The sequence below is a fragment of the Candoia aspera genome, chromosome 17 (assembly GCF_035149785.1).
Source record: "Candoia aspera isolate rCanAsp1 chromosome 17, rCanAsp1.hap2, whole genome shotgun sequence".
NCBI lineage: Eukaryota > Metazoa > Chordata > Lepidosauria > Squamata > Boidae > Candoia > Candoia aspera.
Genome location: NC_086169.1, coordinates 3,626,168 through 3,651,505, shown reverse-complemented (window position 1 = coordinate 3,651,505; position 25,338 = coordinate 3,626,168). Strand labels below are relative to the sequence as shown.

General features: G+C 49.7%; 2 protein-coding genes across 5 annotated transcripts; both read right to left on the bottom strand.

Moving 5' to 3' along the window:
• Positions 1-18: 18 nt before the first annotated feature.
• MSTO1 (misato mitochondrial distribution and morphology regulator 1) lies at positions 19-10,430 on the bottom strand. Of its 2 annotated transcripts, XM_063317008.1 has the most exons (14): positions 10,205-10,428; positions 8,871-9,006; positions 8,115-8,184; positions 6,593-6,668; positions 6,315-6,363; positions 5,241-5,364; positions 4,990-5,107; positions 4,539-4,670; positions 3,570-3,722; positions 3,064-3,195; positions 2,338-2,522; positions 1,232-1,336; positions 1,030-1,145; positions 19-331 (listed from the first exon to the last, which is right to left on the bottom strand). In XM_063317008.1, the coding sequence occupies exons 1-14, from the start codon at positions 10,283-10,285 to the stop codon at positions 99-101; spliced, it is 1,710 nt and encodes a 569-aa protein (XP_063173078.1). In that variant the 5' UTR covers positions 10,286-10,428; the 3' UTR covers positions 19-98. The 2 variants fall into 2 exon arrangements, with proteins under 2 accessions (XP_063173078.1, XP_063173079.1); XM_063317009.1 differs by lacking the exon at positions 3,570-3,722 and having other exon boundaries at positions 10,205-10,430.
• A 970-nt stretch (positions 10,431-11,400) lies between these two features.
• On the bottom strand, positions 11,401-25,023 carry DAP3 (death associated protein 3). 3 transcript variants are annotated; one of them, XM_063316810.1, is made up of 14 exons: positions 24,884-25,023; positions 23,060-23,104; positions 22,356-22,402; positions 21,142-21,258; positions 18,994-19,095; positions 18,740-18,848; positions 17,094-17,186; positions 16,255-16,385; positions 15,241-15,321; positions 13,982-14,137; positions 13,236-13,295; positions 12,987-13,076; positions 12,624-12,702; positions 11,401-11,559 (listed from the first exon to the last, which is right to left on the bottom strand). In XM_063316810.1, the coding sequence occupies exons 3-14, from the start codon at positions 22,395-22,397 to the stop codon at positions 11,474-11,476; spliced, it is 1,146 nt and encodes a 381-aa protein (XP_063172880.1). In that variant the 5' UTR covers positions 22,398-22,402; positions 23,060-23,104; positions 24,884-25,023; the 3' UTR covers positions 11,401-11,473. The 3 variants fall into 3 exon arrangements, with proteins under 3 accessions (XP_063172880.1, XP_063172878.1, XP_063172877.1); XM_063316808.1 differs by having other exon boundaries at positions 12,624-12,741; positions 24,880-25,021; XM_063316807.1 differs by having other exon boundaries at positions 12,624-12,741; positions 24,884-25,021.
• Positions 25,024-25,338: the final 315 nt, after the last annotated feature.

The window sequence follows — 25,338 nt, the reverse complement described above, 5'->3', positions numbered from 1 at the left end:
TTAAAAACAGGCAGAGCAGGCAGCCTTGGCACATTTTATTTCCGTTCTTTGAAATGCGATCGGAGCCGGTAAGCTTTCGAGGTGTTCCTGGAAGGCGGCTAGTCTGCATCCTCGTCCGAGTCGTCGGCCGAGTGGTCCTTCTGGTAGCAGTGTGACAGCGTCCGCAGCTCATCCAGAGCCTCCTGCAAGTCTTCCATCTCGACGCCTGCGGAGAAAAAGCTCGCCCACCGCCGCAGGTCCATCCGACGCAGCGCTCTGTAGAGGTCGCCGAGGGTTCTGCATAAGCCGGCCGAGGACCGAAAGGCAGCTAAGACGGGGATGCTGTCCACCTCTAGAGGAGAGGGGAGAAATCACAGCGTAGTGGGGTTTCCAGGTTCATAATTCGGCTGAACTAGTATGTTTTGTGCCGCACGGTTTCTGATCCTGTGATCCGCAGGGTTCAGTGTTGCCGTTTGTCCTGCCTTCTCTCCCCGTCCCCAACTATCATTGCCAGCCTCGGAATTCAACACTCCAGCTGAAGCCGTTTACCCCACGGCGCACAAATGACAATACAGGTAGTCCTCGCTTAACAACCATTCATTTAGTGATGGTTCGGACTTACGACGGTGCTGAAAAAACAACTTACAACCAGTCATCACATTGAAGACTGTTGCAGCGTCGCCCCGGTCGTGAGATCATGATTGGGGCGTTCGGTTTGCATTTATGACTGTCGCAGTGTCCCGTGGTCACACCTTTTTCAACCTTCACAGCCAGCTTCTGGCAAGCAAAATCAATGGGGAACCACGTGATTTGCTTAATAAACACATGGTTCGCTCAATGCCGGCAGTGATTCACTTAATGACCGCCACAAAACCCAATCTGTTTCACTTAATGACCGCTTCACTTAGCAACCATAATTCCAATCCCAATTACGATCGTTAAGCGAGGACTACCTGTATCTGGGGCCACGCAGCCCCCGCAACCAACACATGCCTAGCACGCAACACAGCCCCCCCGATACATTCCCTAAGCCAAACCGGGGGTCCTTACTTGCTGGGGCGTACAACGGCTTCTCTGCAAGGAATCCGTGCTTGTTCAGGAAAGGGGAGAAAAACTGGGGGTATGGAGCCAGCAGCTTGCAAGGGCCTTGCAGCAAGAGGGAGGTGCTACGGGAGGAAAGGACAGGGAGGTTTGCGAGGGAACATCCCCCCCCCCATCTCCTCCCCTCGCCCTGGCTGGCCAGGCCACCGACCTCAAGGTTTCCGGGGAGACCATGTACAAGTAGCGGGTCAGCACCTCCTGGCCGGTCTCGCACACGTGAAGAACGGATTTTGGTTCAGTGCCTGGAGGGGTGTTGCTGCAAGTAAAACAAGAAAGGGGGGGGGGGCAAGTTACAAGCAGGAGCCAAGCCTGGATTCTGAAGAGACCCCAGGAACTGGCCCAGGGAGAAATGGAACTCCTGTTCGGATTACTCTCTGCCCTCCTCAGATCCCAACTGCAGTTTCCGAATCCGAGAAGTGGCTGAGAAAAAACCCATCGTCCCACCAAATTGTCCGGCCGTTTCAGACAATCCTAAGCCTAATTGCTCGCTTGGCCTCATCTGTACATCAGCTTTCCACCACCACGAAGGTGCGGGTGAGTTCAACAGCAAATCGGCCCTCGTTCAGCACAAGGGTAAAAGACGCTGCAAGCTGAAAGCCCCAGCAGGGCAGCGTTGGGCAGCAAGCGCCTCGATTGGCGGGGCCGTTGTGCGAAGCGCTGCTCGAGAAGCCAATCCTGAGCTGTAAAGAGATTTTGCCGCTCCAAAGGAGGTCTCTGGTCGAGGCAAGGTGTGCCTGAAAAGTCCCCCGGTTTTGTGGGAGGAGGAGGTTGGCAAAGCTGCCCTCTCCCGTAAATGAACGTGCTTCTGCTCTGAACAGGAAAGCGGCTTGTCGGTACTGGGCTGCTGCAACCGTTTCCCGGTGTGCTAGCTTTCCAGATGCAGGGGGCTAAAAACGAAAACTCGGCGCTGCATTGTAGGCGCCAAACCCTGGCAGAGGAGGCTCAGCTAAAGGATTTGCCCCTTCAGGGTGAGTCCACACGATACCCTCTACCTTACATGAACGCACTTTGCAGGCCTTCTAACCGCTGAGCTGGCTCAGAAGTCGGCTGAGCAACTGGGGCACCGCCGTTACAGGAGATGCAGACGGTCTTCCTGAGCTCTGTGAAGTCCCGCTGCTTGAATGGGAGCCAGGGTGGAAGTGGGGAAGCTATTCCCCCATATGGGAAGGGAAGAAGGCAAGGGATTTGCCAAGAGGCGGGTAGGCACACCCACCCTGTAAGAATGTGAATGCACGCACCCCCCGCCGCGATTCCCACCTCACTTGCTGCTGCTTGCCGATCCCTCTCAAGACAACCGACTGGGCAAAGCAGTGGGCATCGCCGTGGCTGCCGCAAGAAGACAATGAACTCCAGACCGTGCTGGGCTGTTGGCTGCACAAGGCGTCGGGAAGGGACTGGTCCTCTGCCACGGGGAAAGGAATGGCAGCTACTGCCTCAGCCACCTGGGGAAGAGCAACGGGGGAAAGAGAGTTGCAGCAGCCCAGTACCGACAAGCTGCTTTCCTGTTCAGAGCAGAAGCACGTTCATTTACGGGAGAGGGCAGCTTTGCCAACCTCCTCCTCCCACAAAACCGGGGGACTTTTCAGGCACGCCTTGCCTCGACCAGAGACCTCCTTTGGAGCGGCAAAATCTCTTTACAGCTCAGGATTGGCTTCTCGAGCAGCGCTTCGCACAACGGCCCCGCCAATCGAGGCGCTTGCTGCTGAACGCTGCCTTGCTGGGCTTTTAAACTTGCAGAGGCCTGATGTGGCTCCCCACAGCTGTAGACCCCGGGCTCCCCAAACCAGGAGTCTGGCACACTTTAAAGGGAAAGACTCTAAAGCAGGGTTTCTCGACCGTGGTGGCTTGAAGGTGTGTGGACTTCAACTCCCAGAATTCCCCAGCCAGCATGCCTGGACTTCAACTCCCAGAATTCCCCAGCCAGCCAAAGGTTGAGAAAGTCTGCGTAGAGGAACCAGATCGTCAAAGCAAGCCGAAAGGTACCTTTCTCCCAGAGAAATTCACGGTTTCGGCCAGGTTGGAGACGGAGATGGCCGAGGTCTGGAGCCGGTAGGGAGTAGTGAGTGTGTCCAGGGCTGTGGCGAGGATGGCGCTTGTGTGATAATCCAAGGAGGCCTAGGTGGAATTACACAGTTTCAAGCATTTCTGCTCTCCTGCAGAGACATTTTGGGGCCAACGTACGCTCCAGATGTTTTTAAGTCTTATTCCCACCACCTTCTGCTAGTCGAAAAAGCTGGATGGACCGGACACTGCATATATGCCTGGAAATATTTGCATTATGCTTGTTTGTGTCGTTACTTCTTAAGCAGGGAATCAAGAGAGGTTACAAGGAACGCTTGAAGCAGGATCAAGGGGAGGGAGGGAGGAAGGGCCCCCCCCCCGCAGCCCAAGATCCCTTCTCTCCCCCGATAAATCCCATGCCACACTCATCCCGTAGCCCAGAAGGGGTTCGCTTGTAAGTTTCGCTCTTTAATTTTACGAACGTCCACCTTGTAGTGGAGGTGGGGCAGAGCAAGGGGGGCTTCCGGCTTGAGCCCCAGGCTTCCATTCAGCGACAAGGGGCAGAAGAGCGAACTCTGGCTGGCGAGATGGACGATGCCCAGGACCGTGTTCATGAGCCGGTAGAAATTCCGCTGCGGGATCTGCAGGAGGTTTGAAAGGCGATTGGATCCCGTTGCACCAGACAGGTAGTCCTCGACATAACAACCACAACCAGGACCAGAACTTCCATCGCTAAGCGGTCATTATGTGAGTCATGCCCGATTTTACAAGCTTTTTTGCCACGGTCATTAAGTGAATCACAGTGGTTGTTAAGTGAATCACATTAAATTAATGCAGCTTCCCCCATTGCCTTTGCTTGTCGGAATCTGGCTGGGAAGGTTGCAAATGGCAATTGCGAGACCCTGGGGTGCTGCAACTGTTGTAAATACACACCAAGGGCCTGAATTTTGGTCACGTGACAGTCGAAAGTGTGAGGACTGGCCGTAAGTCACTTTTCCCAGCACCATCATAACTTTGAACACTTGCTAAATGAATGGTCGTAAGTCGAGGACTACCTGTACCCTTTTTCCTCAACTGAGGCCAGCAGGAGTTGAGGCCCTGCATATCAGGGGGTTGCGAGAAGTAAGTTTGGGAAAAACCGGTTCATAGCCAAACCGTTTGGAGCTGCTGGTAGGAAATGCTGCTTAATGCAGAACCACGTGACGCAAACCTCAAGCCTCAAAAGGTACTCCAGTCCTGCTGGTTTGGCCCAACCTTCTTCCCGGGGGGATCAAAAACAGCACAAAGGAACAAGACAGGCTGTCCAACAACGTGAAAGTACGTGAATGCCAGTTTCAACATCCTAAATGCCATGTTCTATCCTAGGCATGCTGCTAGTGCTCAATGAGGGAACTATTTTTGTTTCTATCCGGTACCGCTGCTGAGAAGAAAACCGCGGAAGACGGAGCCCCACTTACACTGGATTGAAGTACAGGAGTCAGCCCGCAGGTCAAGATGCCCTTCCCCACGTACTCGTCCTGCAGGAGCTCCACCGCCTTGGCCCCGACCCCCGAGAACCCATTGTGCAGGTCACAGAGCACTTGGAAGCCCTGGGCAAGAAGAAAAGAAGGCGAAGGTGATTTCTGGAGAGTTCCCGCCACGCCTGTCCTCCAGCCGTGCCCTTTTCCAAACCACGCTGATTGAGAAACAGCGAAAGAGGGGGCGGCTGAGCAGATGTGCAAAAATTGGGGATCGGCACCAGGCAACCTTGAGGGCAGGAGAAGGGTTGCTGAACTACAACTCCCAGCACGCCATGCCGGCAGGGACTGCTGGGAGTTGGGCTGTGGCAACGCCGGGAGAGTCCCGAGATTTCCACCCAGCCGCTCTCGGGGGGGACGGGATCCATGCTACCCGGCCTCCCTGGCCCACCTGCAGGTAGTCGCATTCTTCCACATAAAAGTGGAGCCGGTCCTCCAGGTCCTCGAGGTACGTGCCTTCCTGCAGCAGCTTTTCTCCTTGCCCGTAAGCCTCCAGCCGGCCGGGCTCCCTGCAACAGACAGGAAGCCGAATCCTGAAGCCGCCCCTTTGGGCAGGAGAGAGAGGATGCCGCAAAAGCTGGGCAAAGGGCTCCCCCGCTCCTCCCCGGCCTCCGAAAGGTCCCGCCGAGGGACGCAACTCACTCCTCACTGTTGTACTCGCGGATGGTCAGGACGCTCCGCGGGTGCAGCGGCGTCCGGAGAAAGTCTGACCAAGTGGGCGCGGGGCCCTCTGAAGCGAGCGGCTTGGCGGGCGGCAGCTGCTTCCCTGGAAAGAGATGCCACCGGGAGCTGCGTGGGCAACGTTTCCCCAGCGCACTCGTCTGCATCGGTGGTGAGGGTTTTGCGCCAGTGACCAAGCCCCCCCTGCTTGTGGGCTGTGGCTGGCAAGCCAAAATTCTCCTCCCCTACAGAGCATCCCAAAAGCAGCTCCTAAGGCAGTGTTTCTCGACCTTTGCGACTTTAAGATGGGTGGACTTCAACTCCCAGAATTCCCCAGCCAGCGAATGCTGGCTGGGGAATTCTGGGAGTTGAAGTCCACCCATCTTAAAGTCGCAAAGGTCGAGAAGCACGATCCTAAATTAATGCATCATCTAACAGGAGGGAAATGATGGATCCACACACAACAGTCATCCTCGCCTGATTCATGCTAAATTAAAGCCACGCAGCGGAGGTTTCCTGCGGCTTTGTGCCTGGGCCCAAACACGGCAAGGCCGTTCTCCCAGGCTCCTGGGAGAGGGAAGGGCTGCCTGGACCCTCTGAACTTGCTCAGGGCAAGGAGGGCCGAAGCCGGCCCGTCTCCTCCCACTCCTGTTCTTTGCAACCGGAAGAAGCGGTTTGTGACTTCAGAGGCTGAGCTGTGAAGCAGGCTCAAATATTAGGCTATGCCCTGGAGGGATTGGAGGATTTGAACAGAGGTTGGGCAGCCCTCTCTCAGGAAGGCTGTGCGGGGGGGGATTCCTACAGTGGGGAGGGGTTGGACTGGATGATCTCCATCGTCCCTTTCAATGCTGATTCTACGATTGAACTCAAAACGTCGCGAAAGCAGCGCCCCCCCCCCAAAGGGTCAGACGTGACTCGGTGCTTGCAGAGGGGACCTTTCACCTTTTCACGATTCAATACATTTCCTCCGTCAATAGCCCAGCCCGGCCAGCCCCCCCCCCCCCCGGCTCCACCCTGGCAGAAAGTCAGCCATGCAGGGCAGACACACTTCTTTACCACCAGGCGGGGTCTGAGACGCAACGTCGCTGCCGGGAGGCTTGTGGCCCTGAAAGGAGGAAAAAAAGGAGGGAGGGCAGGCAGGTGGGAAGAAATCCACGTTACTTTATCTGTGCCCAAGACAGAGGTCACGTCTTTCCGGTTTCATGGACCGTGCAAATATTTAGATGGGGAAAAAGGGAAAATCCGCCCGGTGGGTAGGAAGCGTTTGCTTCGTATAAAGACAGATGGGGGCAGCGGGGGACATCTTGGAAATTAGGGGAGCAACAGAGTCTCACCTCTGGCTGGTCACGTGCTTCCAGGATGGGACTGGGAGGGACTGGGTCTTGCTGGTGTGTGGTGAGGGTCCCCTTCCTGAAAGGGGAAGATCCTTTTTAGCAGACGAAGGTTCGTAGAAACCAGAGCAGGAAGTATTTGAAATGCTGTTCAAACATGACTCTGATCTTGCCCGGGACGTTTCTTCAGTCTTGCCGTTAGAATTAGATTTTTAAAAAAGCCTTAAAGAATCTTTGCCTGTGATTCCTTGTTTTCCTCCTCCTGTTCCCTCACCTTTTCTTTTTTGCTGTGTCTCTTACATTATTGGCTTACAGGTAGTCCTTGCTTAATGACCATAACTGGGACTGGAATTTCGGTCACTAAGCAATGCGGTCGTTAAGTTGCCAAGAATCTGAATTTGGACAGTCAGACCTTCAGACAGTCACTCATGCCCTTGTTATCTCCCATATAGACTACTGCAATGCACTCTACATGGGGCTACCCTTGAAGAGTATCTGGAAGCTTCAGCTGGTCCAGAATGCGGCCGCACGGGCTATTTTTGTGCCCCTAAAGTAAAGGTAAAGGTTTCCCTCGACGTAAAGTCCAGTCGTGTCCGACTCTAGGGGGCGCTGCTCATCTCCGTTTCAAAGCCGAAGAGCCGGCGTCCCTAGGGACACTTCCGGGTCATGTGGCCAGCATGACTCACGGAACGCGGTTACCTTCCCGCCGAAGCGGTACCTATTGATCTACTCACATTTGTTGGTTATCACCTTTAAAGCCCTACATGGCATGGGACCGGGTTACCTGAGGGACCGCCTCTTCCCTGCTTCATCAGCCTGCCCCACCTGGTCATGCAGAGAGGGCATGCTGCAGACCCCGTCTGCAAGAGAATTCCATCTGGCGGGGTCCAGGAGGCGGGCCTTCTCTGCAGTGGCCCCCGCCCTCTGGAACATCTTGCCCCCGGAGGTGAGATTAGCCCCATCGCTCCTGGCCTTCCGGAGGGAATTGAAGACCTGGCTCTGCCACCGGGCTTGAGGCAGGGAGGAGAACAGTCATACTTGGGGCTGGCTAGTGCCTTGAAGCGCCCCTCCTATGCAAGGACTGAATGAGACCATCTGGATTTTATTATATTTGGTAGTTTTTAAAATTGTTTTAGTCTATATTTTACATTGGAATTTTATTGTATAGTTATTGTTTTATGCTGTAAACCACCCAGAGTCCCTCCGTTTGGAGGAGATGGGCAGTGACAAATCCGATAAATAAATAAACAAATAAATAAATTTTGATTACATGACCACAGGGACGCTGCAACGGTGCGAGGACTGGTCGGAAGGCACTTTTCCCAGCACCGTCGTAACTCTGAACGGTTGCTAAACGAATGGTCGTAAGTTGAGGACTACCTGTATCAACGGCCCGTTTTCACCTTCAGCGAGTTGTAAACAACGCTTGCCTGCAAATCACTGTCCACCTTGGTAACACAGACCACATCTGCAGAGATCAGTTTGCATTCAAAATAACTAACTGCATCTGGAAAAATATACTCACCAAGCTACGGGGATATTTGTTTTTGTGTCCTCGTACAGGTATCCCTCCTGTTTCAAAGTGGTGAGGCTTCCTATACAGGAACAAAACAAGTTAATCTCTTTGGAGTAGTGTTTCTCAACCTTGGCCACTTTAACACGGGTGAGCTTCAACTCTCAGAATTCCCCAGCCAGCCATGCTGGCTGGGGAATTCTGGGAGTTGAAATCCACCGGTGTTAAAGTGGCCAAGGCTGAAAAACACTGCTTTAGAGAGACTTTCTGGCCGAAAGACATCAACACACAGCCTTCCAATTCAGAAGACGCCCCTGGCGTCTCCTTTCATTGCACCCCAGCAATGTTCTCATTGCATGGCTGACCCTGTTAACCACTCTCTTGGGTAACAGACTGACATGCTATCTCTGGTGGCCCAGTCAACACCCGAGCAGCCAGTTTTAAATCCTCCCAGCTGCTGCAAAAGAAACTAGGAGACTAGAGTTAAACAGCAACAATCTGCAGAAGTTAAGTTGGAGGCCCTGAAGAATTGGCTGGGGACCAGTTCAGCCCCCCACTGGCTTTTCAAACGGAAGGCGAGAAGCGGGCGGAATAAGGGATTGAGACAGAATTCCTAGAGAAGGCTTGTTTTATAGGGCTATCTAGACGACTTCTCCCAAGGGGAGAAGAGGCAGCCTAACCCTCCCCTCCGGTAAATTGTTAACGGGAAGGAAAATCCCCCCCGAGGCACGCTAGCTTCTGAATGGAAGGAACAGCTCCAACTTCCACCTTTGAGGTCCATGAGGATGAGACGGGGCGTGAAGGTCTCCCGTCCCTGCAAAGTCTTCCCAGTTCGGAAGAGGACGTCATGGTGAATTCCTTCGTCTAAGCTCGAAGCAGGGGAGTTGGACAAGAACAAAGCTTCCTAGAAAGCGGAAGGTAGAAAGGAAGGAAAATAAGTTAATAAGCCACACGGATGGCTCCCAATCGGAGCCGCGTAGAGTCTGTTATTGCAAGAGATCGACTTAGGCGGTTTTTCTAAACCTTGGGAGCGTCAAGCTGTGTGGACTTCGACTCCCAGAATTCCCCAGCCAGCCAAGCTGGCTGGGGAATTCTGGGAGTCGAAGTCCACACAGCTTGACGCTCCCAAGGTTTAGAAAAACTGGACTTATGTATTCAGCATAAGTTATGGATGTTATTATGTTATGGATTGTTACCTTCAGTACAACTTATGGATGTTATTAAGTTATGGATTGTTACCTTCAGTACAACTTATGCTGAAAAACCGGACATACCTTCCAGCATTTCTGCGTTGGGTATGAATCCACATCTGGCACAGGCGCACCATGCACACTCTCCTCCTCTAGTCTCCGAGGGTTTCTCGCAGATTTCTTACTACCTTTGCTCGTTCCTCTTTCAGCCCACTTTTCCTTATTCATTTATTCCATTCGTTTATTTAATTTGTCCCTGCCCAGCTCCTCCGATCAGGGGACTTACACAGTACACCTCTTGGATACAGTCAAGAGGCACAGGAGACTCGGAGCAAGTCACACCGGCCGCGACTCCACGGCACCCCGCCCAACCCACAGAGCAGCCCAGCCACTTCAGCCCTGGGGGTCGTCTGAACTCGGCCCTGAAGGATCACCTGTCCTTCAGTGCCAGCCTAGACTGTTGGAGTCGCTTGCAAAACTCCACCAGGGGCCTGCAAGGAGCGAGAGGCCCAGAAGGAGCCCTTTGCAGCTATCCAGTGGCCGCCCGGCCTTTTGCAGCCCGGATCAGGTAGCCCTATTATCCTGGGCAAGCCCATTGCGGACTACCTTGCAGGGGTGTTAGAAGGATCAGCTGGAAAAAAAAGCCGTGCATGCCACCTTAAATTAACTGGTGGAAGGTAGAACACATGTGCGTGTGCATGACGTGCGTGTGCGTGCATACACGCGTGCGTGTGCAAATACAGGCCTCCCACTCGTACATTTGCTGGTAAGTTTCCCTAGGGAAACATACAAGCCCCGCCCACCGCGCGGACTTCAGCCCAATCACGCGTTTCGCTTGGAATGACGCCATCAGCACCGTCCCCCCCGCCCTCCCGGCGCATGCGCGCACCGTCCGGCGCTCCCTCCGTTTACCTGAAGGCCCCACCAGTGGGCGCCCACGCTTCCCGCGTAGTGGCCCAGCTGAAGCGTCACCACCTCGCGGACCCTCGACATCCCCCCGCTCGCTTTGTTCCGTACTCCGGTTATGAAGGGGGCGACATCAGCGGAACGGCCGTTGGAGAAGGGCGGGGGGAAGGATTAATTAAAAAAAAAAAAGAACCTCAGTCTGCGCAGGCGCGAAAGCAGACGGTGATCCGTCCGCCGCGCGCGTCCGAAAAGGAGGGGAAATGTTGTTATTGGCTCTGAGCGGCCACCAATCCGTAGGGAGCCGCCCTCGAGCGTCGTCGTCACTTCCCTCAGCTGCCCTCGGGCATAGACATTGGTTAAGTGGTTAGGGACGGGGAGGAGCTCGAGTGACACTTCCGGTGAGGACCAGCCCTCCCCTACGACTTTCGTCCTTGCCGAGGCAGAGCGCCGCTCTGCCCCCGGCATCTCTATGATCGTCCCAGGGCACTCAAATGGAACGGGTTGGATTCCAGGCGCGGCTTAGCCTGATAACGGATTTGAGTGGATTGGTTGGGCACATTGCAAATTTAATAAAGGATGCTTATTCCGTTATTTACTCAAAAGTGCTCCTGGAATACTCTGAATATGCTCAGTGACACATCAGCTGCTCTGAGCAAGCCCACTATTTAAAACAGCCACCCCAAAGGAAAAAATTCCAGGAGGGAAAAGGAAAACTCAGGCCCCAATATTAAATATTAGGTATAATGAGCAGCTAGACTCGAAATTGATCAGTCTAAAGCCTGATAGAGCCCTTATCCTCATACTTTCTGATGTAACAAAGTCAATTTTGTTTTTTTTAACCTAAGGGGATCATTAGTTAATTATTTAGCTATTATTATATCATCATCGTTACCTAATACCTACGGTATTGGTGACTAAGGTTAATCTCCTTCTCTGGCCAACAACATGCAACAGAATCAGGAGACAGGAAAGAAGGATCATAAAAATAAATGAGGAAGCGCCATCTCCTTACAATAGAATTTTGCTTCAGCCACTTCTTAATGCGCTCAGTTAAATTCGATGGATTTAATGTACTTATGAGGCCGTGTCTGCAAACAAGTTTAACTTCACTTGATGAAAAAAGGGTGTGACTTTTCTAAGTCAAGAAACAGCACCTCCTTTTTAAAATCCCGGGTAGTGTACAAATGGCACGTGCCAGAGCGGAAGCTTTTAAAACTTTTATTAGGAGGGGATTTCACGAGCCGTGAGATCGGTGTGCTGGCGGGGGACGCCCTGCTACAGGAAGGAGCTGATTCGATCGAACTCTCCAGGGTTGCGTCCAGTGAGAAAGCAAAGTTCCATCCGACCCTCGTTGGTGCTGGCTATTTCGGCATGGAAGAATTTAATAGAAGAAGAAGAAAGGTTAGGTTAGGAATGGGCTCCTGAATAAACAGAAAAAAATATCGTTTTGCAAGCATAAGAGGTCAGACAGGGCATGTCACAGACGCCGTCCATGGGAGACTGTGAGTTGGTGGGGCCCAGGAAGAGGGCCTTCTCTGCCTTGGCCCCTGCCCCATGGAACTCTCTTCCTGAAATGACTGCCTATTCAGATCAACCACCAGACTCACATAGAGTTCGATGGAAACCCAACTTAATGATGAATAGTATGCAGAATCACCGACAGAGCTGAGAATACCACAAGGGTGGGATGTCTCCCAATTAAACCACAAGCAACCCCAGACCCCTCCCCACACTGTCAGTGTAAGTCCAGTCCTCTGCAGGTGTTCAAAATGGTTGCTGGCAGTCTTCGGGTAATGGCCTTGGCCAGGCAGCTGTAGTCCAAACGTGAGTTCCTTTGCACTCACATCATCAGCCTTCCTGCCTGGTACGAACTAACAGCAGCAGCCCCCTCCTGCCCAGCAACACGTGTCGGCACCTGCGTGGCATGGGAACTTGTTACGATGTTTTAGAAACATGGGAACAGGAACCATGACATTTCCCCCAGAGGTGAGGCAGGCCCCCTCTCTCCCGAGCTTCTGGAAAGGGGTGAAGACCTGGCTCTGCCATCTCACTTGGGGTGGGGGATAATCAATCCTGGGGGGTGGTAAGCGCCTTGAAGACGCCCCCGTGAATTACATGAATTTAATTAAGAACTTTTTAACACCCTCCCATCCTGGATTTGATATTTATATTGCTATTTAAGAGTACTGTTTTTACTGTATTTTAACCTGCATTTTTTTTTTAGCTTTATTGTAAACCATCCAGAGTCCCTCTTGAGTGAGATGGGATGGGCGGTGGTGAAGTTTGAAATATAAACAAACAAACGAACATACAAATAAAATGTTGCATTGCACAGAGGCGAACAAATCTACTCTACCCTTTTAACCAGGCAGGAAACTGAGTGTGGAGCAAACTGACGGCTCGGCTCCGAAAAGAATCAACTCACATTTTTCATGTTGCAGCCACTTGCGTTCCAGATAGTATTGGTAACAGCTCGCAAACTCCCGATCTGTGTAGTTGGAAACCTGGATAGGAACAAAAGGATCCAGGGCGGCGAAACCTTTCTGGAGTTCGGGAAAGAATGGGAAGAGCCAGGATGATTACCCTGGGATCAGATAGTTGGGATTCTCTCAGCTCATCCGAGAGAATGAGTGGAATTAACTTGAAGGGGAAGCCCACCGTTCTCCAGCTACTGCTTGACTCCAATATTAGCCAGGCCAATTAGGGTGATGAGAGTTGGGCGCCGTTAACAGCTGGTTTCCAACTCGCCCCCATTGCCACCATAAAGGCGAACCAGCCTGCGACTCACCTGTCCCAGCAATTCATGGGGCAAATAAAGTCGGCGGGGCGTGAAGGGTGATCCTGTTTGGCTGAGAGTGGCCACGATGGCCCCGCCTGTCTGAAAACACATTGAAAACAACGCATTACAGCCACAAGTCCACCCGTGCTCAGCTTCCTAAAAGCTGTGGCTTCTTCCTTGGCTATGTATTGCCTTAGCTTCCTGGTAGGTAGGAAGATGCTACCCCCCCGCCGCCAAAAATGAAGGGCCCTTCCTCACCCAATCATTGGCCACCATCTTCCTTAGATGGCGGATCAGCGTCAGCTCCTCCACAGAGACCTGAAGAGGAACAGAGAGAGAGAGAGAGAGAGAGAGAGAGACAGAGAGAGAAAATCCCATACTTTCAGCAAGATTGTAACTTTGGAAAAAGATGCTAGGCCACTCTCATTAAGGACTCCACCCTGAAGTCTGGGAGGCTGCATGGATGGATGGATACTGAGAGTGGCAGGTAAGAATTAAAAAAAAAAGGGGAGGACTTCCTTAATTCTCCAAGTAATGGTAGAAACCAAGTCTGCTTGCTGCAGTATATTGGTTAACCCAATGTTTCTCAACCTTAGCAACTTTAAGATGTGTGGATTTCAACTCCCAGTTGCTGGCTGGGGAATTCTGGGAGTTGAAGTCCACACATCTTAAAGTTGCTAAGGTTGAGAAACTCTGGATTAGACAGTCACCCCCAAACTCACACTGTCATCCCTTCGACTTTCAACCCGCCAAGCCGATTAACAGGTTTCAACCTAACCAAGTGTGCCTTCCGGCTAGCCATTCCTGGATCACAGTTCCCTACAGCCTTGGCCAACACGGGAAGAGATGCTGGGCGATGTAGTGGAGCACCGCCTGGAAGGCTCCAGATTCTGCACCGTGTGCTGCCGAGTTAAGAGGCGTGCCTGGGGAATTACGGCCCAAGCCACACTCCAACCAAACGTCGCCTCGTGCGACGTACAGGCCAGGTCAAACAGGGAACCTACGTTCTGCCTGGGTTTTCCAAACGCCGTCCTTCCCCAGAGAGAGTTGATTCCGTCCACAGCCACAAGCATTCGGAAAGATCCCTGGCCACACTGCCGCTTCAGCTCTTTCAAGATCACCCCGACGGTATCGCTGGCATATTTCACCCAAGCCAAGCCCTGAGGAGGAAGAAGGGAACGGGTGGGCCGTCTTGCCACCCAGCACAAAAACTGCCACAAACTCATGCCTCCATTGCTTCCAGGATGACGAAATCCTGCCTTTATTTTGTAGGGAACTCAAGGTGGCTGACATAATGCTCCCGCCTCCTCTTTTCCCCACCACCACAACCCTGCGAGGTGGGTGGGGCTGAGAGAGAGGGACTGGCCCACGGTCACCCAGCCGGCTTTCGTGCCAAAGGGAGGCCTAGAACTCACACTCTCCTGGTCTCTAATCCAGCCCTTGAACCACTAAAACAAACTGCCTCTCTTTTTAACATTTTAGGAAATTTGTAAAGCCCCTCAGAGACCTTTGAAGTAAAACAGCCATGGTTAATGGTCACCTGAGCTAACAATAAGCTACCCTGGTGGGAGGAGATGGGCAGTGACAAATCTGATTAATAAATAAGTAAACAAACATTGTTGCTTATGTTTATGTTTAAAATTGCTTTTAAATGCTGTTAGCCGCCCAGAGTCGCCGAGACGAGACCGGCAGCCGTGCAAAACTATAATAAACAGAAATAAAAAATAAAAAAAATCCTTTTATTTGTTCTTGTTCAAGCCCTTGTTTAGCAGAAGTATAGCTTCTCTATGTGAAATCCCAACTCTGAACTAGTTGGTTATATAAAAGGTGGCACAAATAAATTAAAAAAAACAAAAACAAATCTTTTTGCCTCTTGCACCTTCTCCAAGAACATCTCAAAATGCCCCAATTCTCTTACTGTTTAAACCTCATGCTGAAAACTTCCCTATTTGAGACCCCTGACGGTACTGCATAATTATGGTCAGTGTTATACCGTGTGCTTTATATTTATTACTGTATTGTGTGGCATTTTATTTTTGTACGTTACAGCATGTTATTTGTCTAATTCCACACATTTAGGCCCATTTTATAATTTATCCATTTTCTTGTCTCTTAACTGTACCCAGCTCGGAGTTGTACGGTTTGACGGGCAAGATGGAAGTATTTTAAATAAATTCCACCTTACATCCACAGGCAGTTGATGCAATTCCACAGTAACAGTGAATGAATCCCACCTTTCCTCCACTTTTAACGTACACCTCACCTTCTCAGTCAAGTCTATCAGGGGACAGCCTTCTTCTGTGACATCTTGCTTGCCCCATGTGTACTTCTGTTGTGTTTTGATCTACAGTGCAGAGAGACACAATTAAAAAAAACCCTCACTAAACGAAATTGAATTCTGACTGTGAAGCAACTAATGTTAGAGCGAGAGCTGCTACAGGTAGTCCTCGCTTAACAACCACGGTTGCTAAGCAAAGCGGTCATTAAGCAAATCTGACCCGATTTTATGTCCTTTTTTGCGGCGGCCGTTAATTGAATCATTACAGGTGTTAAGCAAATGACATGGTCGTTAACCGAATCATGTGGCAGCCCACTGATTTTGCTTGCCAGAAGCCAGCCAGGGAGGTGGAAAATGGCGAACACATGACCATGGGATGCTGCGACGGTCATAAATGCAAACCGGTTGCCAAGCGCCCAAATTGTGATCACGTGACCGTGGGGACATTGCAACAGTCATAAGTGTGAGGGCAGGTCATAAGTCATTTTTTCCAGCACCATTGTACGTCCAAACTGTCACTAGATGAATGGTTGTTAAGTGAGGACTACCTGTATTGGGAAGCCCACAAGCAGGACATGAAAACAACAGATATCCAGAAATATATTGCACCTGCGCCTGGAGGCTCCATATAGTTTTCCAAAAAGCAGCTGATAGAATCAAACAATCTTAGGGCAGACCCAGAAGGAATCTTGTTTTTTTGCCACATCGCATCACAGAATGAAAGGGACCTTACATTTTTTGTTATCTAAATTTAGATACCTGCTCACCCCACTACTTCTTAGGGAGGAGGGTTTTTTTTCCCCCAGTAAAAGTCAGGAATGAAAAAGGAAGAATGTGAGTTTAAGATTACAGATGTATTTACCAAAAGCTGCTGTTAGGAAAATGCCCCATTGGGTCTTGAAAGGCGGTGGGGATATAATCAGGCTAAATGTAATAAATGGGAAGTGAGGGATGGGGGTTCTTCCTCACTCCCAGAAGCTTAACAGAGATTCTGCCAACCTGGGTCAAGATCCGTCCGTTGGTGATTCTGAAATTCTTCAGCCAGTTTGCGGCTTCCATAGGCTGGTCGAACCGCTCGTTATTGTAGGAAGATGGCAGCAGTTCTTTACAATTCTTCACCCAGAGGTGAGCTGCAGCGGAAAGAGGAAGGCGGGCCGTGGAGCAAAACATCCCAAGTGTCTCATTCCAGTATCAGATGCCCAGCTCCTGCCACGCATCGGCAGAAAATACAGCCATCCCGTCGAAGCATCCCTGAATGAAACGACTTTCTTTTTAAGAAATCTTCCCCTTGATTTCGTAAGGGCTCTGTTCTCAAGGATCCCTCCCAAACTTTAAAAAGGGAGGGCAGATGACAGCCCTGGCAGGTCTATTTTAATTGACGATGCTGACAGCAGAGGCACCATATAGAGAGAGACAGAGGGAATCAAGTTCATGTAAAGACGGTGGGTTTAAGCAGTTTGTTGTTATCTCAACCAATCTGAGGGAGCTGGGATAACCAGGCTCAGGGGGAGGAGGATTATCTCTTTACCTGTAGAGATTACTTGCAAAGCCCGCGTGGAATTGACTTAATTGAATATCGGCACGGACCTAATGCACGCTGAGAGATATATTCCCCTCTGGACGTTATTCTTAATGTCCATCGATTAATTGATAGGTACGTACATCACCAAAATATCCAAATGCAGGGGAAACGCAGAGCCAAGTTGACTTTAACAACACGAGAGGCAAAACGCCTGCTGCGTAACTGATGGAAGATTATTAAAGCTACAATTCTCTGCCCCAACGGGAGTTGGAACGGGAAAAGCGGAGCTCAGCCAAGACGGACGCGCTGCTCTTACTGTCTGGAATGTGAACGATGACCCAGTTCTGCCTTGCACAGTAATGGACGGCGTGACAGAGCACCATGGTTTTCCCCGTACTCTTCTCTCCATCTTCGAGAACAAGCTGTCAAGGAAGCCACAGCTGCACCCACTGTCTGCACTGCGTGTGTGCATGCACAACCCCTCTCTGGCAGTTTGAAATTACAGAGGCTCCTGTCAACGTTAGGGGTAATGTTGAGCATAGAAAGAATCTGCGCAGGGCGCGCTCCTGGGCTGTATTACGTCAAGGATTGGCCATTAGCTTTCCAGCATCCAGCTCCATCGACGAATGCCCAATATAAACGAACATCAGAAAATAACACTTCAAAACATTCAAGATGGCAGCAGTGAAAAAGGACCGAAATCTCACAAGATCTCAGAGCTCACAAGATCTCATAAACCAGTGGCTATTTTTATTTTTTTTTTAAAAATGGATGCCTGGGGGCACCGGCTCTGGCTGTGGCTCCCCCTTCCCCATTAAGTCATGCTGCAGTTAGCCCGAAGTGCGTAATTTGGGCCTTGATCATGGGAAGAGCGTTAATCCCAACTGAAAACCTCGGCTGGATTTAGGTTTACATATGCTGGATGTTGTCCCTTGTTATCTGAATTGTAGAGTGGGCTTAACCAAGTTAATTCCCCTTCTGGCTTCCAGACAGAGCCACATCAAAGGGTGGTGGTAAAGCTGAACTACTCTGCCAAACTGTTTTTCACTCCACCTGCACCTATGTTATCTCCTCAGTGAACCGAAAAACCAGAAGTGACCCCAGTCAACTACTTCAAAGGTGACATCAACCCTTCGAGGTAGTCCAGACAAGAAGCACACCCAGGAGGACCAGCTCCCTCTTTATTGTAAGGTTCTATTAACAGAATCTTGCAAGTCTGAAAGGATTTCTCCCCTCCTTTCCTTTTACTCTCTGGAAAACTCAGGAGGGTCCCTTCTGAGATGCTCCCCACGCCCCTTTTCCTTCGGTGGGCTGAGATACCTTTTGCGTGCCAGTTGCCTAGTCTGCATCTCTTCCTCCTGTCTCCCAAGGTCATTCCCACAGACCACTACAGTTGGTTACTGCTAAAGCATTCTGGGCTGGAGGGCAGGTTCATGTTATTCTCAGGCCTGAGGGCGGAGAGGGAATGTAATGTTACCTGTGAGGTTTGCACAGCTAAGTCTCTTACCCATGGTTGAGGGTGAGGAAAGCTGAGTGCTCCACCCAGAATCATGGCCATAGGATCCCAGATCTTTAAACTGGAAGGGATCCTGGAGACCACTCAGTCTAACTACTTGACCACAAGGACAAGGAACCTGCATTGTCTCATTCAGGTAAGAACAACAACTGTCATGAGTGCTGATGGTGAGCAGAAGGGGGCCCCTATCCAGGGGGAAAAACACATGCGTAGTTCAGAGGCTTTGAACCTTCCTTCGAAGAAACTCAGAGCAGACCCGCCTTGAATTTTGGGTTTAATCTGTGAGGGTTTTCCCACGGCCTTTCAGTTTGGCAGGATTTTCTGTCCAGTAGAGTAGAACAATAAACACTTAGAGACTCAAGCTACTGTCTCAGCGTGGTTCTTCGCTCTAAGATAGGACAGCGACAAGATGCACAGTAGGGACACAGCTCTGTTCCAAAGGATACAGATGAGGTATCGGACGGCTGGGTGAGCCAAGTTGGTGTGCTTCAAGTAGGTAATGAGTTCTACAGCTGGCTGTCGAATCATGACGCAAGCTTCGTTGAAGGTTTTCATCTGTTGGGGAAAAGGGGAAACAGAGAAGGTCGAGCCCTTCAAAGAGAAGATCGTTTCGGCAGAGTAAATGTAAAGTTTTGGCCCAAGGGAGGAACAACTAACCCTTGGGGCTGCCCTTGAAAATTTGGAGAGGACGGCACGTCACCTGCATCTTGAAGCGGGATGGCAGCCCGTGGGGGAAGATCTCCTTCACCTCCTCAGGAGAGATGCTGTAATAGTGACCTACATGCTCTTCGCCATGTTTGGCCTGCAGGATTGAGAAGAGGACATGTGATGCTGGAATCGGTCCACACTGCTGATCAAGCCAAATTGTCTTCTGGTCCTTTTCTTTTGTGAATGACAATGAAATCCTCCCGGGAGCTAGGAGAACTGCATGAAGGAATTACACATGGCTGGAATGTGTTGCTACAAAAAGAATGTATCGTGTCATTTTCCCACAGAGTAGGGGTGTCTGGAGAGCTTGGGATTTTTCCTCCTGGCACGAAAGACGTGGGGTCGAGAACGCCCTTCGCCCAGTGGGCTATGATCTCTGGGAGTTGCCTCTTGATGCGTCGGCAAGCTCAAGCTGAGAAAAACGGGCTTAAATCCGTTTCCAGCATCAGCCTTGGGTGCCTATACCCACATAGCATTTATCTGCTCCAAGCAACATGCAAAGATCAGTTGCCTGGCAACTGATAGACTCTGGATGGCAGGGGCTGGCCCTGTGCTTCTGCAGATGCTGGGAGGGTGTGTGTGTGTGTGTGTGTGTGTGTGTGTGTGTGTGTGTGTGTGTTACGCGACAGGGTCTGCCTGCCTGTTGCGGTTTCCATGGAGACCCCCAGAAGATTCAGAGGGGGGAAAATAAAACCCACTTCCAATGGCAGAGGCGGCTATAAAACCTCCCGAGGACAGTTTTGCCCACCACATTCCGGGTTGCCGCAGCTCACGTAAAAACGAAGGTGACAGATCTTCTCCCCCGCAGAAACCCACCTAAGGGGAGCCTCTGATTTTTTTTTAACTGCAGGGCCGTTTGATTATTTCTGCAGCCGCACAAGTGCCATCGTGGGGGAACGGCTGTTACAAGACCACACGGTTTTACTTTTTAAAAATCTGCATCAAAAAGCTACACACTGGCCACTCTTAGGGCATCTCAGGCATGTTTGGCCCTTTATATAAAGGAGTATAGGTAGCCCTTGACTTACGACCATTCATTTAGCGACCATTTGAAGTTACGACAGTGCTGGAAAAAGTGACTTGCGACCGGTCCTCACACTCATGACCATCGCAGCATCGTGATCAAAATTCAGGTGCTTGGCAACTGGCATGTATTTACGACGGTTGCAACATCCCAGGGTCATGTGATCGCCATTTGAGACCTTCCCAGCTAGCTTCCAATAAGCAAAGTAAATGGGGGAAGCCAGACTCACTTAATGACGTGATTCACTTAACGATTGTGGCAAAAAGGTGGTAAATCGGGCACAACTCACTTAACAACCATCTTGCTTAGTGATGGAAGTCCTGGTTCCAATTGTGGTCGTAAATCGAGGACTACCTGTAACTTAATTCCAGATTTTTTAAAGGGATGTTTGCAGCTTTCTTTCAGGTAGGGAGGGGACTTGCGATCTCCCACGCAAGCCCTCTGGAGGCTGTGGGTCAGCCCTACAAGGCAGCCCAGAACCAAAAATCAACTCCATAGGAAGATTAGAACTCTACTTTCTTGGTAGGGTATAATAACAGATTTGGACATATTACGCGAAGACTCAGCTCTTTGGAAAAGGCTCTAATGCTGGGAAGGGTGGAAGAAAAGAGAAGAGGACGACCAGCAGCAAGGGGGAGGGACTCAGTTATGGTGGGGATGAGTATACCGTTGGGAGACCTGAAGGACCAGGTTAGGAACGGATTGTCATGGAGAAGATCTGTCTATGTGGTCGCTAGGAGTCAAAAACAACTTGATGGCACATAATCACTCAGAAAATAGTAACAGGATCTTGCAAGTCTTTGGGTGTTTCCTGATCTGGTTTACCTCAAAGGGCTGACATCCCCACCCCAGCAATCCAAGTTAAGGAAGTGCTGGAGAAAAGGCTAAACAATTAAGCTTATGGTTGCTTAAACGCAATCTAAAAGGATCGCTGGATCACACCAGATCCTTCTGTACAGATACAGCTCAGTCTGAGCAAGGCAACCATCTTCCCAAATCAACACAGGCTCTGTCAAACTACAAATATTCCGCTTGGCTTGGCTCCAACCCTTGCGGAGTGCACAGACTATTTGAAACTCCCCTTCCAAGTTTCCACGCCTCCTAATGTTAACTCACTGGGTCATTCTCACTGGTAAGGAAGGCAGCTCTGAGCTTTTCTGGTTGAAGCTGGGCGTCCTGGGTTGCCATTGTCCTCTGCCAGGTCCTGGGGTAGAGAAAGCCATCCTGTTCCAGCTAAGGAGAGAAAGAGCACAGTGTGAGCGGGAAGACTGAATTCTCCCTTAATAATGCGTGGATCTCACGGAAGACCTCCTTGCCTTTCAGAATGATAGCTGTAACAGTAAGAGTGGGCCACTAGTTCCTTAAAAAAAAAAATAAAACGGCGTATTTAAAAACAAAATAGTTTGGTATGCTTAGCCTGAAGAAGAAAAGATCACGGGGAAGTAACAGGATAGTCTTCAAATGTGAGGATTGCCATGCAGAAGTTGGGACAGACTTATTTTCCATAGTGCTTCTCAACCTCAGCAACTTGAAGATGCAAGGACTGTTCCTTTTGGCCAGCAGATAGAAGCCCTTGAAGATATAAAATCTTCCCCCAAGAGATAGGCAATTTGCCCTCATTCCTTAGAGCAGTGTTTCTCAACTGTGACAACTTTAAGATGCGTGGACTTCGATTCCCAGAATTCTGGGAGCTGAAGTCCACACAAGTTGCTGAAGTTGAGAAACACTCCCTAGAGAAGGAGATAAAAATCAATTCCCAGACTCCACATTACAGCAAGAGTTGTTTGTTGTTGTTGTTAAAGTAACAGTTGTTTCACAGAGAGTACGGGTTAGATTTTCCTTCTCTGGGGGGCATTCAAATAGAGCAGAAGAAGAGTTCCCCCCCCCCCCAACAGAAGGTTACATTATCTCAGACGTTATCTATTATGGATGGGTTCAGAGCTACCAGCCGGCAGGTCCACATTTTTTTTTCCTCCCTGCACCCCATCTTATTCTTCAGAGGAAGAGATAGATTGCTTTTGATGGCAGCTGCATGAGATGTTCCTTCCAAGAATTGGGCCTACATTCCAAACAAAAGCAAGCAGACTCCGAAACGGAGAATTCCTTAAGAATCCAAAAGCCCATAAGGTGGAGCTCTTTTCACAGGGGATCTACATTCCTCATTAGCCACCTGATTTCAGCAGCCACTCACAAGAAACCAAGATTTCCTGTTTTTCCAGCTGCAGAACAGCGAAAAGAACTGCATAATTGTGATCCCTTTCAGTCAGGATATGTCCTATCCCCAAAAGCCACCCCTTGTGCCAAAATCACAGATGGGTGGGTGAACTCACCTTGCATCCCCGAGGGATGAGTTTTCTCAAACTCCTCAGCATTGTCCCTGCCAATAATAACAGCAATTATTTTGAACAAAAGATAGTGAAACAATTACTGTATTTTAAGCAGGATTTCACTTTTTATTATGCTGAAAGCCAAGTACTGACAAGCAGTTATAAAACACCCTCGATGGCATAAGTGAAAAAGTCAGTTTCCATTTCTACTAGAGACCAGCGAACTACCTCTAAAAAACTTACTTAAAAACACATTTAAGTAATATACAAAAGCAGTTGCTTTTAATCATGAAGTATATAATGGGTTTTCCAAGAAAACACTGCATTGCTCACATTCAACCATGCCTTTTCCAAGAAGCTTAACTCCCAATTTTCAGTGTTTTTGCCTTCCAACCTCCAGCACTGACCATACTTGGTTCTTGCTGGATTGTTTAATGCAGTTTTTTCCCTTCAAGTTTGTTTTTTCTGCAATCTCTGAGGTTACCTTCCTCTTATGCATGGAACTTTAGGAGTCCACTCTTAGCTCTATTTCCATCTATATTTTAAAGAAGCACATTTTAAATTCACTTTCTGTGGCAGTGAATTCCAAATCCTGATACCCTTTCCAGCATTCACTCACACAGCAAAAACAGAGAGAGAGAACAACCCAAAGCATTTTCTTTTTCAAATAAACCCAGTTCCAAGGTTTTAGTTCTGAAGTTACTAACCTTTTGAGGACTAGAATTTTTTTTAAAAAAGTTATATAAATGTACCTATAATGGAAGAAATAAAACATGATTACTTGTTAAAGCAGGATCATTCCTTCAAAGAGCAAAAAATGGATGGATTCAACCTGAGTGCAAACTTGCCAGAAGGAACTTTGACAGTATGCTTTACACGTCTGTTTTGTCAAAGAGGAAGAGAAATTTAAATTTAAATTTGCCCATTTTAAACACCCCACTAATTTATAACCTCTATCTGGAACACCACAAACTTGCTTAAACTTCATTATCTGAAGACAGATTAGAACATTTGCAACGTATTATTCCTCACCTCCTGTAAATGCAACCAACAAAAACAGCAACTGCTGCATGGCTTCCAAGAAGAAAACTTGCAATGTTTCATGCATGTTACAGAACCACAAAACAGCCAGCCATAGTTTAGCTTGGTGAGTTATGGGAATCCGGCCTGTGGTTAGTTCATGGCTGAACTGTCTGTGCGAGGTTGAGTTAGCCGAGTAAATCCTATCATGAATAGGGGTGTTGTGTGAAGAGAGTCCAAGGACAGACTTTTCCTGTTTCAACTGGGGTGTGCAACCGGAATAGTAGAAACAATAGTTGCTATTATTATATCTTTTATATCTATACTATTATATCTATACTGTTATAACAGCGGTGCAATGGGAATAATAGAAACAATAGTTTCTATTATTATGTCATTTCTATTATATTTATACTATTATATCAGGGGTGCAGGTGAAAATGGTTTTAGCTTATCTGTGGCTCAAAGGAGGCATTAATTTGATAATTGAGTTAACTCATTTTCAGGGTTCACACAACATACTGGATCATAAACTAACCAACCAGGTGGGATTCACACAACAGGCTAAACCTCCTTAAACAACCCAAGCTGAAAACTAGCCAAATTCAGCATACGGTATCATTGCAGTTGAGTAACCCTTTAACACTCAGCATGTGTAAATCAAGTCAGCATGCCCAGGATATTTTATTGATTTCTTTTATTTATATATATATGATATATATACATGAGAGATATATATATATATATATGATATAAATATATAGATATATGAAATATAAATATATATATATGATATATATATATATATATATATATGAAATGTATATGATATATATATATGATATATATATATACACATATATACGATATATATATAATCACATATATATGATATAAAATATATATATATATGATATATATATACATATATATATGATATGATATGATATGATATGATATATGATATGATATATATATATATATATATCCATCCCACTTTTCATTCAGCTCAAGGCACCATATACAGTGTTCCCTCATCTCTTTTTCCAATCCAACATTCTTGCTGTTAAAGTTGGGTGAACCCAGCCCAGGAAAGACCCCCACCGCCAAGGCCCCAGGCCATTCCTCCTAGTACTTCTGGGCAGAAGACAAAGCTGCCCGTTCTCCGCTTCCTAGCTACTACAGCCAGCAGCCTGCAACATCTGGAGGACCCCAAGTTGGGAAGGGCTGCACAACCACCCTGCGAGGTAGGCTGGGCCGGGAGAACAGCCACTCGCTCGAGGGCGGGCCATTCGTCGCTCGCGCGTTCGCATCTAGACCTGAGGTGAAGCGACAAGGCGGGAGGGCGGGCGTGTCTGCTTCTGCGGCCCCCCCAAACCTCCCACCGGCTGAGAAGAGACTGCGGCACGCAAGCCAAACAGCTCCGGAGAAAGGGCCGGACGGCCCCCGCCTTGCGCGAAAGGCGAAACAGAGCCCCCCCCCCAAAAAAGGAAAGGAGGAAGCCAACCGACGTGCCGCTTCGCCGTTAAGGCTTCAAATCCCCGCCGTCCCCTCAGGAGCTTTCCGCCTTCCTGGGCGCCGCCATCTCAGCCCGCCGCGCGCGAGAGAAGAGCGGCGTCTCCGCGTCCGAGCGACGGGTCCTCCGAAGGGACACGAGGCCTCCGGCCGGCCGGCCCCCCTTTTTTTTTTGCCTCGCGCGTGCGCGTGCGCGAGCGCGGCGCGCGCGCCTCCCCCCCCCCCCGAAAGACGGCCTCCGCTCTCTTGGCAGGCGACGTCGGTTGGCGGCTGGGGCAGGGGGGCGGGCCCTGCGGCGGGCGCCCGGCGTTGATTGGCAGGTGCCCGCGCCCCGCCCCTCCCCTCCCCTCCCCTGCGAGACGGGGAGGCAGGGCGACACCCAGCGCAGGGGGCGTTGAGCGAGAGGAGGAGGGGGGTTAGGAAAAAAAATTGGAGGAGGCGTGGGCGTGGC

What these genes read in the sequence shown, in the direction of transcription:
- DAP3 (XM_063316808.1), bottom strand. Translation starts at nt 22,397, where the DNA reads ATGCTGAGGAGTTTGAGAAAACTCATCCCTCGGGGATGCAAG. An exon ending in CATCCCGCTTCAAGATGCAG is followed by an intron (nt 18,849 to 18,993) that starts GTGACGTGCCGT and finishes TTTCCCCAACAG; the next exon opens with ATGAAAACCTTCAACGAAGC. An exon ending in GTGGCTGCAACATGAAAAAT is followed by an intron (nt 11,560 to 12,623) that starts GTGAGTTGATTC and finishes ATGCCGAAATAG; the next exon opens with CCAGCACCAACGAGGGTCGG.
- MSTO1 (XM_063317008.1), bottom strand. Translation starts at nt 10,285, where the DNA reads ATGTCGAGGGTCCGCGAGGTGGTGACGCTTCAGCTGGGCCACTACGCG. An exon ending in TGAATTTCTCTGGGAGAAAG is followed by an intron (nt 2,523 to 3,063) that starts GTACCTTTCGGC and finishes GCTCTTCCCCAG; the next exon opens with GTGGCTGAGGCAGTAGCTGC. An exon ending in GGCAAGCAGCAGCAAGTGAG is followed by an intron (nt 1,337 to 2,337) that starts GTGGGAATCGCG and finishes TTTTACTTGCAG; the next exon opens with CAACACCCCTCCAGGCACTG.